Source organism: Drosophila sechellia, chromosome 2R (genome assembly GCF_004382195.2).
Source record: "Drosophila sechellia strain sech25 chromosome 2R, ASM438219v1, whole genome shotgun sequence".
NCBI lineage: Eukaryota > Metazoa > Arthropoda > Insecta > Diptera > Drosophilidae > Drosophila > Drosophila sechellia.
The window spans coordinates 8,931,864-8,949,995 of NC_045950.1; the positions used below are offsets into that span (position 1 = coordinate 8,931,864).

The window sequence follows — 18,132 nt, forward strand, 5'->3', positions numbered from 1 at the left end:
CCATACTCCGGGACATTTAGCTCCGTCTGGTTGTCGTTCGTCTTGCAGTATATCTAGCACATCAGCATGTTTTCGCACTTCGCCGTCTGTCTGCCTATGGGGCCGAAACATCTGCCGTTTTCGTTGCAGTTTGTTTTCGTTGTAGTCTCACCGCAACCGCGCCATGTGTCGGGGCAGCAGGATGAGTGCAAAAAAGAGGCACCGGGTAACTAGACCGCCATTTTGCCTTGCTCTCGTTCACTATCTGAAACTACGAATGGGAAACTGCCTGCCTTAAAGACATGATCTTTGGTAATAGCAATCATTTCAAAGGACATTTTCGGGCATCTAACATCGAGTTTATTCAATGATTTTCTCTTAACTTGATGCGTTCTCTTTGTGGCTCTCTTCCCTGCTTGTTGCATGCTTCGGGCAGGTGGCTGCTCTCTTTGGCACTCTTTCCCGGCAACTCCCCCGCTAAATGTACCTTTGCCTTTACCGCAACTTCGTATTCGTCTGCTCTCTCGCGTTGGCCGAAGCGTGCCGAACGAAGCCGAGCATTCGGCATGACAGCGAATAAAAGGAAGTGCCGAAGACGCGCCGCTTCAGTCCTTCGAAGAACGCCGCGCTGAAAACATCCTTCCCTTGAAAGGTTCTCTAGTGAACTCAGTGATATACTTCACCCAGTGCTGCGAGCGAACTTTCCGTGGACCAAAAGTGAAAAGCACAGCTAAGCCAAACCACAAGGATTAAGCCCGAGGCAACGCCTGGAATAATTGTAGCATTGTTTGCCAGCGCCTTTTTATAAGGTGTTTGACTGTCACGGCGCCGGAAAGTCGAGGAGAATCGTTTGTGTTTGTCGGCATGCGTGCCAGTTATTTGCATAAATTGCCCATCTAACTCGAGTCCCTTTTTTGTGCGGTGTGAATGAAAGATTGGCAAACATTCCCGGACCTCCAAAAAAAGAAAGTTTCGCGTGACCATTTAAATTGCCCTGCAACAATGGGAGCAGGTTCAAACGTTTTGTGGCCAATACTCCTGGCCGTGGTGGTGCTCCAGATTTCCGTGGCATCCGTGAGTGGAGCGGCCAGTGGTGGGGTAGTCCTTAGCGACGTGAACAACATGTTGCGCGATGCCAAGGTGGTGACCTCGGAGAAGCCCGTTGTGCACTCCAAACAGGAAGCGGAAGCGCCGGAATCCAGCGTGGAGCTGCTCCGCTTCGTCGATGATGACGAGGATAGCGAGGACATCAGCTCGATTGAACGGCAGGATGGCAGGACAATGGAGAGCAAAAAAATGGCCGATCAGGTGCGCCTGCTGACCAAGCAGCTCAACGCCCTGATGCTGCGGCGCCGCGAGGATTACGAGATGCTGGAGCACAATCTGCGCAAATCCCTGCGGCTCACCACGAATGCGAACAGCGTGGACGCCGACATGCGCAGCGAACTGAACCAACTCAGGTAAGCTGGCCAGGCTTAGCCCACCTGCTCTAAATCGAATTTGAATTTTTAATTTGCGACGCGCCGACACAGACCCGCTCCATTGGTCAATGTCTCGCTGGCAATTTGTGGGCCTAGAAACTTGGCGCTAACTTTCCCGCAGTCACGTAGAACTTGTCGCCCAACTTTGGCCAACAAATTGATGGCCCTCTAAAGCGGGCAACAGTTTGTAAACGGGGTGAAAAATATAGCTTTCTTATTTGAGAGTCTACTTTTAATCCATTTAAATTAAGTTGGACATACAAATTTGTATGCGTATGAAAAGGTAACTGCGGGTCATGTATTCATTTTGGCTATATTCATTCCTATCACATCTTTCACTTTAAGATAATTAAAAGTAGAGTAAAAGGATAGATTCATTTCCAACCCTTTGAAGCATTTGACTAATAGGTATATGATAGTCGACACACTCCTATCCGGCGTTCTCTCTTGTTATATCACGGTTTTTTCCATCTTTCCTTGACTCGGCTTGCAATTATTTACGACTGTTGTGACAGCGAAAACTTCAGTTTTTCCCTCTATTTTGCGACTCCTTCAACTTTTTCATTCGTGGCCAGTGCAATGAAGAAGAGAATTCCTATGCGGCACATGATTGTGCTCCACTAATTCAGACAAATATGTGATGGGGAAACGCAGGAAGCGGCAGGATAAGACATCTAATCAGAGCAAAGACACGAGCCAGTGGCCCAGCCCAAGTTTGCGTAGCATTCGTGATTTGTTTTGTTGTCATTGTCATGGGCTGACTAATAATGATTGTCTCATCGAGCTGAACGCACACATATATCAGTTTCGCCAGCGCCACTACCGGACTACCCACCACCATCTATCCGGTATACCATCTTCTGTGTGGAAGCGTAAAAAAATACGTAAAAATGGCACACTCTTAATTTACTGAACAAATAGCCAAGGTTAGCCCGTTGTTGTTGCTGTCGTGGACATCGTAAACTTTGTCAGTGACACCGTAAATAATTCAGCACACGCTCGTGTTTATACACTCCATATACATATGAGGAGTGTGCTTTGCAGAAGGGACTTGTCCATGGAGATGGAGCTGGGGCTGGAACTCGCAACTCCCAAGGCAAACGCCAGTCAAACGTCATGTCAGTTGTGGTTTATGTGATCCACTATCTCCGCCGCCCACACAAAACCGACCACAGTACGTACCTTCGACCGACATTCACGCCCACTTACCACCCACTTACCGCCCACATTCCACCCACCGCCCACCTGGATCAGCTTTAGCCGCAGTCCGCTCAGTCGGACAACATCATTATCTGATTGAGCTGAATAGCGTGTTGGGCAGGTCCACTCTGTTGATTTGATAACAAGATTCTCTTCCAAAAGTTACACCGCTGCGTCCAATTTGGTAATTAAACTGGAAAAAATCAGAAAATCCAGATGCGAACACCATCAGACGTCATCAAATCAGGTCCGATGAAGTTCGGCATTTGCAGTGTTCATGTTGCGTTTTCAATTTGCTCGCTTGTCATTGACAGCATTTTCAATTTTCCGTTGAATGACAGTCATTTTTTTTGGTCGGAAAAAGCTGGGTACGGCAGCCAAGCGAAAAATTGCCAGGCGAAAAGGGAAATTCGGTTGGTTTGGCATTACTACAAAAGTTGCCAATGGGCAGGGCTAGAAACTGTTATTTTTTTTAGGGCTAGTAATGCAAGTTTTTCAGCTTCGTGCTAGGAAACACATTTTTATTCTATTTGACATAGCAAATGCCTGGGTCAGTTACGGCTTTTGATGCCCCAACTTTGCAAGAACCCCGAACTGTTTTAATTAAATATTTAAGTAATTGTACGGAAAACGGAGAGCCAAACAAATCCATAACTTTTATAGTCTGTCTGGATGGGGCCACAAAAACTTTTGCAAGCCATAAAATTAACAAAAAACGCCCACGCACAATGCAACAATTTTAAATATTACGTATACGCTGGCTGGCATGAATAAAAACCTAACCGAATGTGATGTATGTGTATGTACATCCCACAGTCACGGGGATGGGGAACACAACTTTTCTTTGGACCACTTTATTTTTGTCTTGTTGCCGGTTGGGTTTTTTCTTTATGAAAATTTCATGTAGCTGTGCTGTTTTGACAGTGAAAAATATAAGAACAGCGCCAGCTGCTCTGCTGCTTCTTCTTCTTCTTCTGCTGCCGCTGCTGCCTTTCGAAAAACAAAACTTTTTACCTACGCTCCGAATTTGTTCAGCTTCTTGCGGCTGTGCTTCCGTTTCCGCTTCCTTCCAACTGACTACTTTAATTGTCTGAAATGCCACAAAAATGCGTTTCGTTCGGTCTTGGTCTCATTGCGCTCTTATTTTTTGGTAGCTGGCAACTGCCACAAGTGCTACAACATTTTCATTTTCATTTTCATTCTGAGCATTTAAACAACGTTTTCAGCCCAGCACTTGTTGTTTGCGGTCTGGTCGCACTTGATTTTTTATTTTGTGTGTTTTCCGGCAAAGTTTGCCATCGCCATTTGTGAATTTCTGTCCACTGTCCGCATGATTTCTGTGATTTCCGTTTGTCGAGAATGTTCGGGGCTGGTGAAATAATCTCGCAGAGCTTAAATTAAACACTCGATGGAAATTTAGCGGTATCGAGGTGGGGCCGGAGCATGATTGAGTGCAGGTCGAAATCCCATTAGTGGACCGCACGCCAGTCGCATTGGCAATTAAGTTAGCCGACAGCCTGAAAATGTCAATTTAAATTAGATTTCCTGGCCAGAGTGTAGCAATTAAAGCATTACCTGTCCCCTGCTAATTAGAGACTTATTAAATTCTTTCCCCTTTTCAGGGAGGAGCTGGCCGCGCTGCGCTCCTCGCAGAGTGGCAACAAGGAGCGCTTGACCGTCGAGTGGCTGCAGCAAACGATCTCCGAGATTCGCAAACAGCTGGTGGATCTGCAAAGGACGGCCAGCAACGTGGCCCGGGATGTCCAGCAGCGCAGCTCCACCTTCGAGGATCTGGCCACCATTCGCAGTGATTATCAGCAGCTTAAGTTGGATCTGGCCGCTCAGCGCGAGCGCCAGCAGCAGACGGAGGTCTATGTCCAGGAACTGCGCGAGGAGATGCTCCAGCAGGAGCAGGACTTCCAGCACGCCCTTGTCAAGCTGCAGCAGAGGACTCGCAAGGACGGCACATCCGCCAGTGTGGAGGAGGAGAGCGGTAGCCAGGAAGCCAACCAGGAGGTGAGTACCCGCTTTATGGTAATCATCAGATAAGCACGCGACGGCCAAGGTAAAACTGTCGTGCACTGGGAAAAATACTAAATGATGTTAAAACAACTGAAAAGTTGCGAGAGAAGAATCTTACACTAGAATATTAAAAAGAAAATTTGCAATTTGATTCGTTGATTCCGCGTGTATTGGAAATTGAAAAGTATATACACATCTGTTTCTCCCAGTGTATCCTTTTATGACCCCCGAAAGAAAGCCGCTGGTTTGTTTTGTTTCTCCTTTAAGTGCGTCCCATAAAGCGGCCACCAACGTGGCGGGCCATTATCTGGCCGTTTTATGCCTTACTTTATACGCCAGGTGAAGAGCGCTAAAGGTTGTGGCAAAGAGGAGGTAGGAGGTGGGTGGTGGGCGTTGGGTGGCACGATGTGCTAACGAGTGGGTCCAAAATCGGAATCCGCCTTTTAGCCCGCCGTTTTAACGGCCCGCCACACACACACACATGTTGGTCAAATTACTCATACGCACCGCAGGACGTTGTCGTACTTAATATTTAATGTCAGACTCGACCGTCCCTGGCAGCCACTTAGGCCTCACGTTCAATGCCTTAATGTCCTCCTGGGCCTCCGGGCGACTCATAAAGAGATTGCTGCAAATGATGGAGCCATGATCAGTGGCATCCTTTTGTCAAAATCCCAGCATACTTACTGGGGCTCTCATGTCGGGCTTACAGTGAATGATGTGGAGTTCTCGAAATCGGATCTGCATATGAAGGACTCGGACTCGGACTTGGACTTGTACCGACTCCGACTCGTATGCTCTATGTGCAGGGATGTAAGGACTCGACACCCTTAATTATAATTAATGTCAATAAAGGGCTTGCAGCAGCAACAGCAGCAGCAACCTCAACAATGGAGCGAAAACAGAGGCAGCTGGCAAGGGTGGGGAACCATGGCGATGGAAGGGCAGCCAGGTAACCAGCTCCAGGTTGCTTCATTAAAAGGATTATGCGTCAGACCGCTCCAATATGAGAATGCGGTAACGTCGTTCGACCATCAACGAAATATGTCAGTGGGGTCGTGATGCCCCTCATCCCCCATGTTGGTCCTACCCCCCTTTAAACTGGTTTGGCAGCCACCTGTTTTGATCTGCTTGCTGGCTGGTTGTTGTCTGGTTTTCGCTCCACTTTGAAGTTTGGCTTATGCGAAATTTGCTTGCTTAGAAGCAGAATGTGTACACTTCTTGCCAGCGAATTCGCTGGCTTGGCTGGAAATTGTATATGTGCTCCGTTCGCCCACAAAGCCGACAAAATTTCGACGAGTTGACGCAATTACTTGCGAGTCTCAAAGGGCCAAATAGAAATTTAAGAAGTATATGGTGGAATTCAAAGGGAAAAATACGTCGTTGCGACTTCGGTTTTTGGTTTTTGTTCAGCCGACTTTGAAAGCTAACGTAGTATCCTTAAAGCATAAATAGATTCGCGAAACATAAAATTTAATCCGACTTAAGCATTTTAAGTACAATAGTTAAATACGATATAGATATATGCGATTAGGAATAGTTTCAATTAACCCAGATGACCATGAAGCTTTGGTAATTCAACCCGATTCCCCCGAGATCAATTGACCATGGTCAACCTCCACTTCACGCAGGTCCAATATACCCTTGAGACGCCTTAAGTACAAGGAGGGGATTAAGTGCTCAGCCGAGCAGCTTAAGCGGCTTTCGCCGGACCTCGGCGCACTCGCATCACATGCTGTTATCCATATATCCTCGCATCCCAGCAGCCTGGGTGTATGTTTATATATATATATATCATTTATGGGCAGGCCGTTGCCAAAATATAAAGCGAAATTGCTGAAAATTGCAAAACAAAAAGCAGGAAATCACCTTTTAATCGCCCTGAGTCAAAGGAGAGGCGGTTTTCGGGATGGGGATTGCTGGCCAGCTGCTTTGGGAACTGGCTTAGGTTGACTCGATGTATTGACTTGATGGACAGAACGCGCAGGAGGACCGGGCCTTTGTCTCTTGACTTGCCAAGTTTTGGCAGCCGACAGCAGGAGTTGGATGGCGATGGTACAGGGTAGAAGGTAGATGGAGCTGCGGCAGATGCTCTCGAGTGCTCCGATAATCAGTTGCCCTGCCACCTGCCTCGTATGCCCCCCTCCCCCCATTGAGGCACTTCGGCACAATTTGATCCTTTTCATTACTTTTTTCACTCTGACTCGCTGGTTTCTTTCCCACCAAAACGAAAAAAAAAATAAAAAAAAACGGGGTGGGGGTTGCTTTTTGACCAAGAAAACCAGTTCCTGGACTTTCTCATCACAAAAACCAAAGGCAATTTTTGAAAATTGTTATTATAGAAGCGCAGCAAAGCAGAAATTAGGTTAAATTAGAACAAAGAGCAAAAAGCAGATAACAAAGGCCAGGGAGCCGAAAATAGAAAGGGCAGATGGAAAAAGGGAAACATCTCAAGGATAACCAGCAGCAAAATAAATACAAATACAAACAATAAAACTGCACAGGTGGGCACCACGAAAAAGTAATACCAAAAAATAGACAATAATTTCCTTTGTGTATGTGTGAGTGGATGGTTGAATTTAATCACCTTTCCTTTATTTGATTAACCCGGAAAAATGTACAAAGCCAAAGCAGTAAAGTTATGCAAAAAACAAAAAAAAAAGCAAAAACCTTGGGGGATTAAGCGAAAACCAGAGGTTTCGCAAAAATTGCTAGCGGAAATGTTAAAGTGAAAAAAAAATAAATAAAAAGCTACACAAGTAGTTAAAAGTTACCATGGAGATACTAGACCTTCTCTAAGAATTAAATAACAATTTTTGGTTAAGCTTTCTGAAGCTTTTAAAGGTGAAGCACATAAATTTCAGATTTGTATTTTGTCAAATAGCCACAATAATTCACGCAAATAAACACTAATTTAATGCACCTTGATAAATTAGCCGAATTAAGCTTGATTTAATGGGCATAGCCAAACTTTGCTTTATGTATTTATTTATTTCCCTGCTCAGATGTGATAACACTTGAACCAAAAACATCTGCCGGTGACAGGGGAAAAGCCAAATATAATTTGCCAACTCTAATAACAATACATATGTGCTGTGTAACAAATCGCTTTGATGAAAGCTGTCACTTGCAACAGTTGGGCCAGATATTCGAGCCGCAAGAGGGAAAAAAAACACAAATGTTTATCATTGGTTATTGATGCTACTATATCTTGGGCGGGGATTCCGGAATGGGTCGTAGTGTATTGTACATATGAGGGACTAGCTGTTAAATTAGCAAGGCAAACAAATGCCAGGCACACAACGGCAGAGCGCCAGAAAACGAAGGAATCGAGGAAAAGCTGCAGGCGCTGGAGGAGCAGGAGCTGTGGCAGCAGCCCCAAGGCAAACTGACACGGAGAATCCGGTTTCGGATATCTTTGTATGTCTGTTTTCGTACCCCCAGCTACCAAAACTCTCCGCAGTGCCTGCCATTTTTACCTTATTTATGTTGATATTTGTTTTGCCTTTGTTTCATGTTACGTACGACCATCTCTCCTCCACTGGCAATTTGTTTGATTGTTGTCGAGCTGGTTTCTACCCTTTTGTATCGGTAAAATATACACTTCGCAGGAGTCAAGTTGTCTGTATTGAAACAATTGTCCTTTGCTTAGATTTCCACATTTTCTTGGAAATTAAATACGGTTTCGAAGCATATTTGTGGGCTACATTTTAGTTTCAAATTATGCACACGCCTCTGTCACATTTCGTTCAGAGGATCACGTTGACGTTGACTTTGAGGTACCGGCAACGAGCGTTTTTTGGCCCCCAAATGCGCATTAACTTAATGGCATTTTGTGGCGCCCAACGTCGACGCAGCCAGCCCACTTTTCCTCCTAGCTATCTGCCACTGAGCTCAACTTTTTCAAGCATCGCACAGAAGTCCTATTAAATTTTTACGACAATGCGCCGTGCAGAAGCCCAGGAACTGAACAGGAACAGATTTTTACTCTTTTTCCCATGCTCCATGCTCCATGCGCCATGTTGCATCCCCATTTCCCATTTTCCCATACCCATCCCTCGTGGAGTTGCTGTCGCGCTAATAGCAAATCCTTGTTAGCTTTCACTTAAGTACAACATGTAAAATGTTCACTTTTAATCCATGAAGCAGCCGGGCCAGCCCAGAAATTAATTAGTTCCCTTTTCCTGGCGCTTCGACCGTTCCTGTTCCTGTTCCCGTTCTGATCCTTTTGTTTATGACTTTGCACGAAAAACACTTGAAATATTTATGCTTCAATTTCGATTTCAATTAACGCGGCCATTGGCCAGTGCACACAAAACAAAAAATTCACTTGTCTCTGTGGCGGGGAAATTTGAGCTACATAAATCACATTTAATTATACCGTTGATGGGCGAAATTTATATGCCAGTGCTGGCACCTTTCCGCCTTAGAAATATATATATATATAGCAAACACGTTTGCCGGAATATATATTGAGGATTTCTCCGTTTTGATGGCCACTTCCCCGTCTCGGCCAGAGTTCATATAAAACGCGAACGTGTCGTATTAGCCGCGTTCGTGACCTTTCGCATAAAACAACGCCAAGGCTGAAGCAGCGCCACCCACTCAACCGCCCAACCACCACCCACTGCACCCCGACGAAACGTGCGTGAAGGCAAAGCAAACAACGGAGCGAAGGAAAAGCCGGAAAAGCGGAAAAAGCAGTGGCTGCGCCACCAATGAAAACATTTTCACAGCGGCCCAAAGTGTTCGATGCCTATGAGGCACAAACGCAACTTTGGCATAAATATTCATGAATGTTTTCCATATTTTCGGTGGTCTTTTGTTCGCCTTTTTTTTTCTTTTTCTTCTGGCAAGCAATAATTGAATTCGTTGCGGGAAATGGTCAAACATTTCGGAAAATATAATTTGCTATCGAGTCTATGGCAGTAAGTCAAATTGTGAATCGATTTAGGGATTTCCAAAAATAACCAAATCTTTGGAATCGACTTACGATTTTTCTTTTCGCTTTGCATATTTTTTTATGCATTTATTTAATTGGAAAATGTACAGCATTTCAAGGTTGACTAATTGGGATTAGAATGGAGAATAAAAGTAAAATCTACCATTGAAAAGGGGTTTCAAGGAAAAGGCATAATTGCTTTTATTTTATGTTTTATGTTGATGGCCCCTTTTTGCAGTATACTCGTATACAACATGGTTTCTTTGCGCACTCACTCATTGAATTCATTAGCAGGACACTTTCTGCCGCCCTTTGTCCCCGCCAGCAGCATACTTTATTAGTCAATTACCCAGGACATTTCTATAACTGATGGGCACGAACATAAATGAAAAGGATACCTTGGGGCGGCAGATATGTAGAATAGATCCTGTGGCGTTGGGGGCGCACTCATTCACGGCGCCGGCTGAATGTGACCCAAATGGCATTACCTTGGTTTACAGCTGCTCGCTGCTGTCACTCAGCAAAATTATTTCTATGCATATTGTATGTTTGTGGAAATTTATGCAGCTTTTACCATCGAGAGCTAGGAGATGCACGGTGGGCATGTGTATACGGATGGGGTTTGGGGCTGAGATTGGGGTTGGGGTTGGGCGTGCTGATATGCGGATGTAGATGCAAATCCACCCACGCCACGCGGCACCAGCAGCAGCAGGAGCAGCTCCGGGGATTTACTCGCTTTTGGGCAAAAGCTGCAGCTTGAGCTGGCTGCGTAGCTGCAGCTGACATTATTGTGGCACGCTCTGCCTGCCGCCTGGTTATGAAATGCATTTATAATAAATGGATTTAGCATTCAATTCCCTGCACATAATCCCTGCCAGCGCAGCGACAATAGAATCTCAGCCAGCTTAACAGCTCTCCCCACGAATCATCCTTATCATGGCTTTTCCCCATACTGAAGAATGTAATGAAATGTGGGTGGCACTGGGTCAGTTTGCGCCAAGGCATCTTTCTTGGTGTCTTGACTTGCAATTTTTCCTTTGAATCAACTTTTAACTTGTGAAGGTTACTTAACATATTTTTTACAACAAAGAGATCATTATTGTTTGGAATGCATAAGTTATGTAACATCTTTCTTATGTTTCCTTATTTTCCTTTCAGCAAACCGGACTTGAAACCACTGCTGATCACAAGCGCCGCCATTGCCGTTTCCAGAGCGAGCAGATCCACCAGCTCCAACTGGCCCAGCGAAACCTGCGCCGCCAGGTGAACGGATTGCGCTTCCACCACATCGACGAGCGTGTTCGCAGCATCGAGGTGGAACAGCATAGAATTGCCAATGCTAACTTTAACCTGAGCAGTCAGATCGCTTCGCTGGACAAGCTGCATACCTCGATGCTGGAGCTGCTCGAAGATGTGGAGAGCCTGCAGACCAAGATGGATAAGAGCATACCGGAGCTGCGGCACGAGATCTCTAAGCTGGAGTTCGCCAATGCCCAGATCACCTCGGAGCAGAGTCTGATCAGGGAGGAGGGCACCAATGCGGCACGATCCTTGCAAGCCATGGCTGTGAGTGTGAGTGTCCTGCAGGAGGAGCGCGAAGGCATGCGGAAGCTGTCCGCCACTGTGGATCAGCTGAGAACCAATGTGGATCGATTGCAGTCTCTGGTCAATGATGACATGAAAAATAAGGTGAGTTATGACCACATTTGCAATGCATCTATCATACACTAAATTCCTTTAATAAAATTGAATTCCATATAGTAACTCTTTATTAAATCTTCAAAACTTTTGTTCGCTATTTTACTTTTAAGTTCTTTAATGCTGGCCCCTGGCTAACTGAGATTTTCAATTATATCCCGTTTCGCACACAGCTCACCCACCTGAACAAGCCCCACAAGCGACCACATCATCAGAACCTCCAGCCGCAGACGCCGCAGGATGATTCCCCCATTGACTCCGTCCTGGCTGAAACCCTGGTCAGCGAGCTTGAGAACGTGGAGACCCAGTACGAGGCCATCATCAACAAACTGCCGCACGACTGCAGCGAGGTGCACACCCAAACAGACGGACTGCATCTGATTGCCCCCGCCGGCCAACGGCATCCGCTGATGACGCACTGCACCTCCGATGGATGGACGACGGTGCAAAGGCGGTTCGATGGCAGTGCCGACTTCAACCGCTCGTGGGCGGATTATGCCCAAGGATTTGGAGCGCCTGGCGGTGAGTTCTGGATTGGCAACGAGCAGCTGCATCACCTGACCCTGGACAACTGCAGTCGGCTGCAGGTGCAAATGCAGGACATCTACGACAACGTTTGGGTGGCCGAGTACAAGCGATTCTACATATCCTCGCGAGCCGACGGCTATCGGCTGAACATTGCCGAGTACTCCGGCAATGCCTCGGATGCACTGAACTACCAACAGGGCATGCAGTTCTCGGCCATCGATGACGATCGGGACATCTCGCAGACGCACTGTGCTGCTAACTATGAGGGTGGCTGGTGGTTCTCTCATTGCCAGCACGCCAATCTCAATGGGCGATACAATCTGGGCCTGACTTGGTTCGATGCCGCTCGCAACGAATGGATAGCGGTCAAGTCAAGCCGGATGCTGGTCAAGCGCCTGCCCGCCGTCGAGTGCCAGGCGAATGCCAGTGCCAGTGGCGCCTTTGTTTCCGTTTCCGGTTCGGCTGCTGATGCTGCGCCGTCTAGCGGTGCAACAACAACAGCAGCAACAGCAGCGCCGGCGACGGTAACGACGCCGAAAACCATCAACAGTGTGGTCCAGTTCGTGGCCGCCGGGCAGGCGTAAGTGAGCTGATCCCGCCGTTAAAGCGAGGGGATGAATACCGCTACAGTGAACCACCAGAGCCATGCCTACTATAGTTGGGAGTCCACTGTTTGTCTGTGGGAGGTGGATCTAAAAGATCGGTAGATAAGTGTAAAAAATAAACGGAAAATCGAATATCGAAGGCCCCCTCAACTCCCCCATTGTAAATACTCAGCACATAAGTTGTAGCATTAATCTTTCAAATGGAGCTTACACTAGGCGTATGCGTAATTTAGTTGGCAGCTGCCAGCCTCGTTTCAACCGTATAAATATTCAATTCTTTGGTCTTTCAACAAGATCTCATAGAGGCTTAAGTTCCGCGGTAGCATAAACTGAAGCGGGAGCAAAAGAGACAGAGAGGTGGTTAGAGAGAGATAGAGAGAGAGAGAGAGAGCATATCATTTAAGAGAATGCAGAGTTAATGTCTAGATATAATCGTCCTGCCCCCAAAACTAAAACAAAAACTTAACTAGTTGTAACATGTAAGAGGCCTAATCTCGATTAGGCTCATCTCAGACAAATAATAAATATACAAACGGACTCGCGGAGAAGAGAACTTTCTAGCCTAAGTCACCATATCAGTCATATGAAAAGTATACATTTATTAGTTTAGTGTTGGTAAATGTACTTGTAATTGTTGTACAATATAATAGGGTATACGCATCCGTTTTCCCGCTTACTAAATATCTGCTTCAGTCCCAAACCAAACCGATTTCCCTAACACCCGACCCATGGAGTCGCATGCCAAAGAGATCAAGTCAGAAATAGAGAAACAGATCATATGCAAGTTTTTACGAAACACAAGAAACTGAAAACTATTTTCTGCAGTTTTGCATATACCAAAAATTAAATAAACGAACAAATGAAGTGAGCGAAGGGCAAAAACCATGAGAGCTAAAAAATAAAATGCATTTAGACAGTAAGATATGAACTATATATATTATGTATACATTAATTTTATGTCCAGTAAGTTTAAGCTAACTAAAAAGAAAAGGAAAACCAGAAAGCTTGGCCCTTAGACCGGCGTATTTTACAATAAATGGATTGATGTGAAACGAAAAACCCGAAGGGATAAGGCAATCTTTTAATGGACTTTCGGGGGGCTGCACAAGTAATCCATGTTTAATTAATTATAAGTGCCAAGCCAAACTAAATCGGGTGGATTTTAAATGGCATGATTTCACCCTGGCAGCCCCAGCAAATATGCACTCGTTATTCCACTTGCATTCACACGAACACATATGTAGCCACCTATATACATATATGCATGTATATATGTATGGGTAGCCGGAGGCGAATGGAGATGTATTTCAATTGAAAGATGTTCGCACCCGGAGTGCAGATGGAATAGTTATCGTTCTATTTCGTTTCTTTTCCACCAACTACCAGTGCTGGGGGCCATTTATCAGCACGTGAAAAGTTGCCAACTGCCAGCGAGGAACTTTAATAATGCAAAACTCAAACATTTTTCATCATCTCGTTATATTGAGACCTCTTCGTGGGCGGGGGGAGGGGCTGGTCGATGGCTGCCCCCTCCACTGACACGATGATCCCCTTATTTATGCATTTATTTTGTTGACATTCTGCAGTCAAAACTTGCTGAGCTGCAAATGGATAACTGACTCTTTCGGCTACTTGGTCTGCGTTCGAAAGTTCAAAGTGCCGGCTCAAAAAAAAAAGAAAAAAAAACGAGTTAAAAAATGCACAAAATCGGAAGGAATGAGAAATGCATGGCAATTTTGTTATGCAAATGCGCCAGAGAGCATACAAATTGACAGCGAATGGAGGGCGCATTGGAATGTAGAACTCGTGACATTTATTTATTGAGATACAACGGACGGGATTTGGCCATTCGATTACTTACACAGAAAAAAGATGAAATTTATACGACGATCCGATTGATTTGATTTTTCATTTAGATTCGAAGATGCGTATAAATAAAAGTTCCACTTTGCTAATACTGCCAAAAATCAACTCAACAGGCCACGATATTTGTTTAACCTGTGCATAATTTTTTTTAGCGTGCACAAAAGTGGCTTTTAAATTCATTTCGAGATCCTACTTGGGGTCGGTCAGCCAGTCGAGAAGTCAAACAGGACTTTCTGCACCATTTAACCTGAGAGCGTCTTGCGAATGAAATCAAATTTGGTGTGAAGCCAAAGCGAATTGTTGTCCCAGCCGAGAAAAGAATAAAAAAGGAACAAACGATGGCCAAAGAAATGAAAATGGCGTGCGAAGTGGGGACCCAAAAAGGAAGCTGGCTCACCTCCAATGTAAATAAATGGCCAAATGGAGCAGCGGTTCGCACGCATTTAAAATGGAAATCATTTATGGTCGACAGAGCTCCATTCTCTCTCAACTTGCCACCCATTTGCATTTCCGGCAATTAACAAAGGACTTGAGCGAGGACAATGCATCCTCGCAAAAACAAGCCAAGTGAACTCAGCTACGAATTGATGCGGGCTGCTCTAGGGGATTTTTGTAATTTTAAATTGTTTAATTTATAAGATTTTTATTATGAATTTGTATGGCGCTCTTTTTTTCAGATCTGCTCCTCTTTTCGTTCTCCCTTCGAATGCATTTTTTATGGAATGTGCAACATGGCGTATGCGCAATTAAAATGCCAGCCAGCGCTTACACATAATTATCATAATTAATACGATGCCTTGTAATCGACCAAAGCCAGCTCAAAAACTCTGGGAGAACAACAACAATTTAAACGATTATACACATCTACACATATATGGGGCATATGTATGCAAAATTTTACTCCATTCCATTTTATTATATGGCTGACACACATCTCAACGGTTTAATTAAAAGGCATAATGCCTTAAGCCCGTTGCCTCAGACTGAAAAAAGTTACAATAAATTTTTACGACCCTAATGCGGAGCCCAAAATGACACAGAAAGAAGGGTGCCCCTGGCAAAGTGGGTGCAGTTTTTGGGGGGCGGGGGGCAGGACCCATATGTTGCAGGGCCGCACGCGGGGGCAAAGAGCAAACGCTTGTTAGCTTTCGCTTTTAATCAGCTCTGAGCGCGTAGTTTTCCACGTCTTCTTGCGGCACAGCCAGATAATGGGCGCCACCACCCCCTTATACGCATCTACATACATATACTTATATGTGTAGAGGGAATTGGGGGGAAATATATGCTAATTTTAATTAGCTGGAAATTTACATATGCCATGCACACTATCCTGCCAGCTCGTTTGCTCTTTTTTGAGGACACCAGCGTGACAATGCCAGAATTTGGATAGACGCTTTCAAACGCCCCCCGGCGAGGCGGCTAATTCAATAGTTCGGTGGAGCAAAAAGTTGGCTAACAGATTTATTTAATTAAATGGGTTTATGCTGGGAAGCGACTCCACAGCGAACCTATGCTCTGGGTATTTTAAAATTAACAACCGATTTATTTAATATAAAAACTTTATATAGCATCTGCAATTTCACTTCAGCTTATAATTATTTGGCTTTTAATTCTGAAATGGTCATTTGTTTAAATGTCATTGGCAGTGTTTCAAATTAAAATGCAACTCTTAAGTGCCTGATAATACCAATAATTGTCAATCGGATTTTGGCCCAAAGGTGAAAATTGCATAAAGTTGCAAATCAGTGTCACCACACAACTTTTATTAAGCCGTTTATAGTATTTCTCAATTAAAAGCGACATTTAAATTAGATTTAAATGGCAATTTATGATTTATTTAAATATTTGTTTCAAAGAATCACTATGTATGCCACAGGCACACACTAACCTGGTCGCATTTTCTCACACCCTTTGAATCCTTCTTAATCTCCAGTCGGCGAGCAAACAAAACGCAAAAGCAATCTTTCCTTTGTGCCACGTCTCGAAAGTCTGAAGAGATCCTTGCCAGCACAGCCTATTTGCTGCTGTTTGCTCCTTTTGAGGACCTTTGCTTTTTCGAGGGTAAACGCTGCAGTGCCAGAGGTGGAGAACTTTGCAAGACTGAATAAAAGTCGGCCTAGAGTCTTATTGTTTTCAGGTTTTTATCTGAAAGCTGCGCTGCTGCCTCAGCTCTGTCACTCCAGGTCCTGTGAAGTTGGCGATTATTGTTGCAAACTTAGTTGACAACTTGCCTGCTCGTCCTGCCATCTGCACCGCCCACTTATCGCCACCCACCCCAAGGCCATGCAGATGATGGGCCGCCGAGCGTAATAAGGACGAAGCCCAGGGAAAGAGGAAGTCTAGTGAAAATAAACAGTCGGACAGCCAAGTTGGGCATAGTTGAGCTTCTCGGCATCTCAGCTTCGCAGTCTTGCAGTTTCCCAGTTTCCCAGTTCATAGTTTTCCTGTTGTCTCCCCATTGTCCTGGCCATTCTTTATTTTTCAGTCCTTCCACTCCGGCTCTATATTATTATTATGTCCTGGCCCGGACTGCACAAAGTTTTGCCATTCTCTAACGACTTTGAATTTTTAATAACACCCCGCTGGAGCTTAACAATTTTGCTATCGTTCGGTTGAAGCGGCTTAGCTTTGTTACCAATTTAATGCATTTCTTGGTTGACGGAAATTGAATATCCGTTAAGATATATTAACAATTTATGCCGACCTGATTGCCGACCCCCAAATGCGGGTGCGGAATGAGGAGATCTATGCCTTTTTCTTTGCAGGAAAATTGAAAATTGAAAACGAAACGGAACGGAACCAAAGCACACAGATACTGTACACGAACGAACGGTAGCTGTGGCAAGAGAGCAGTCATCATCAGGGCCATAATGAGCAAGTCAATAGCCGGGCGGGCCAGCAGCAAAGGGAAAGGGAAAAGTCGAGGGAAAAGCCAGGCAATCGATGAGGGAGCAAGGAAAATGCCGGCTGCCAGCAGTCATGCAGCGACGTGCGATAAAAAGCAGATTGCAATTTGTTTTACTGATTTCCATGCTTTTGGCTTTATTTGCACGACGGAAACTTTCATTAACATCAAACAGAAACTGAAATTGAAGCAGTAATGGCATCGCCAGCACTGCAAAGGATACAGCCATGGGGGAAAACTGGAAAAGCCGGTCGAAACGCACTTAAATCATGGCAAGAATGAGATCTACGGCATGCTTAAGTGGCTTTGTATGTACATACATATGCGCATATACAGAATGCCATTATTAAGTTGCATCCTTCATTTACTCAATTTGGCCATTTGACCATTTGGCCATTTAATTGATACGGCAAAAGGTCGTTGGTGATGGTAGACCCACTTGACACCTCACTAAATTCCAGAATTCTTTGGGCAAACATTTGAGCAACATAAATGCACAAGTCCTACAACCAATTAGTTGGCAAATAATGGAGAGAAATGACTTTTCATCTCTCGACCGCAAACAAAGTCCTTTTGTATTCCAGCCTGGACCTCCTGCTCTCAAATTTATGCATGGACTCGGGCCGGCAGGGATCCCAAGGAGTGGCGGACGACTCTTGTTTTGTGTTCCAAGTAATTTGAACAAATTTGCGAGACATTTTGTGGCCTCCGAGCAAATATTTCAGGCCGATGCTAACCACCCCATCATCATCATCATCATTTCTTGGCCAGGCCTTTTGCGGACAAAGGCCAATAAACTTAAATAATTAGCCAGAAGTTTTCGCCATCGGAGATGAATCTCAGCCTACGAGATGCTCAAGTAATTTCAATAAAATGTTATCATTCGGTTTGCTGTCGAGTTGCCAG

At 44.9% G+C, this 18,132-nt stretch overlaps 1 protein-coding gene across 1 annotated transcript; it reads left to right on the forward strand.

Moving 5' to 3' along the window:
* The first annotated feature begins 599 nt into the window (after positions 1–599).
* Positions 600–13,514, forward strand: LOC6608902 (protein scabrous). Its single transcript, XM_032715895.1, has 4 exons — positions 600–1,439; positions 4,283–4,676; positions 10,783–11,313; positions 11,496–13,514. The coding sequence occupies exons 1-4, from the start codon at positions 907–909 to the stop codon at positions 12,432–12,434; spliced, it is 2,397 nt and encodes a 798-aa protein (XP_032571786.1). The 5' UTR covers positions 600–906; the 3' UTR covers positions 12,435–13,514.
* The last annotated feature ends 4,618 nt before the right edge of the window (positions 13,515–18,132 follow it).

What these genes read in the sequence shown, in the direction of transcription:
- LOC6608902 (XM_032715895.1), top strand. Translation starts at nt 907, where the DNA reads ATGAAAGATTGGCAAACATTCCCGGACCTCCAAAAAAAGAAAGTTTCG. An exon ending in GCCAGGAAGCCAACCAGGAG is followed by an intron (nt 4,677 to 10,782) that starts GTGAGTACCCGC and finishes TTTTCCTTTCAG; the next exon opens with CAAACCGGACTTGAAACCAC. An exon ending in ATGATGACATGAAAAATAAG is followed by an intron (nt 11,314 to 11,495) that starts GTGAGTTATGAC and finishes TTTCGCACACAG; the next exon opens with CTCACCCACCTGAACAAGCC.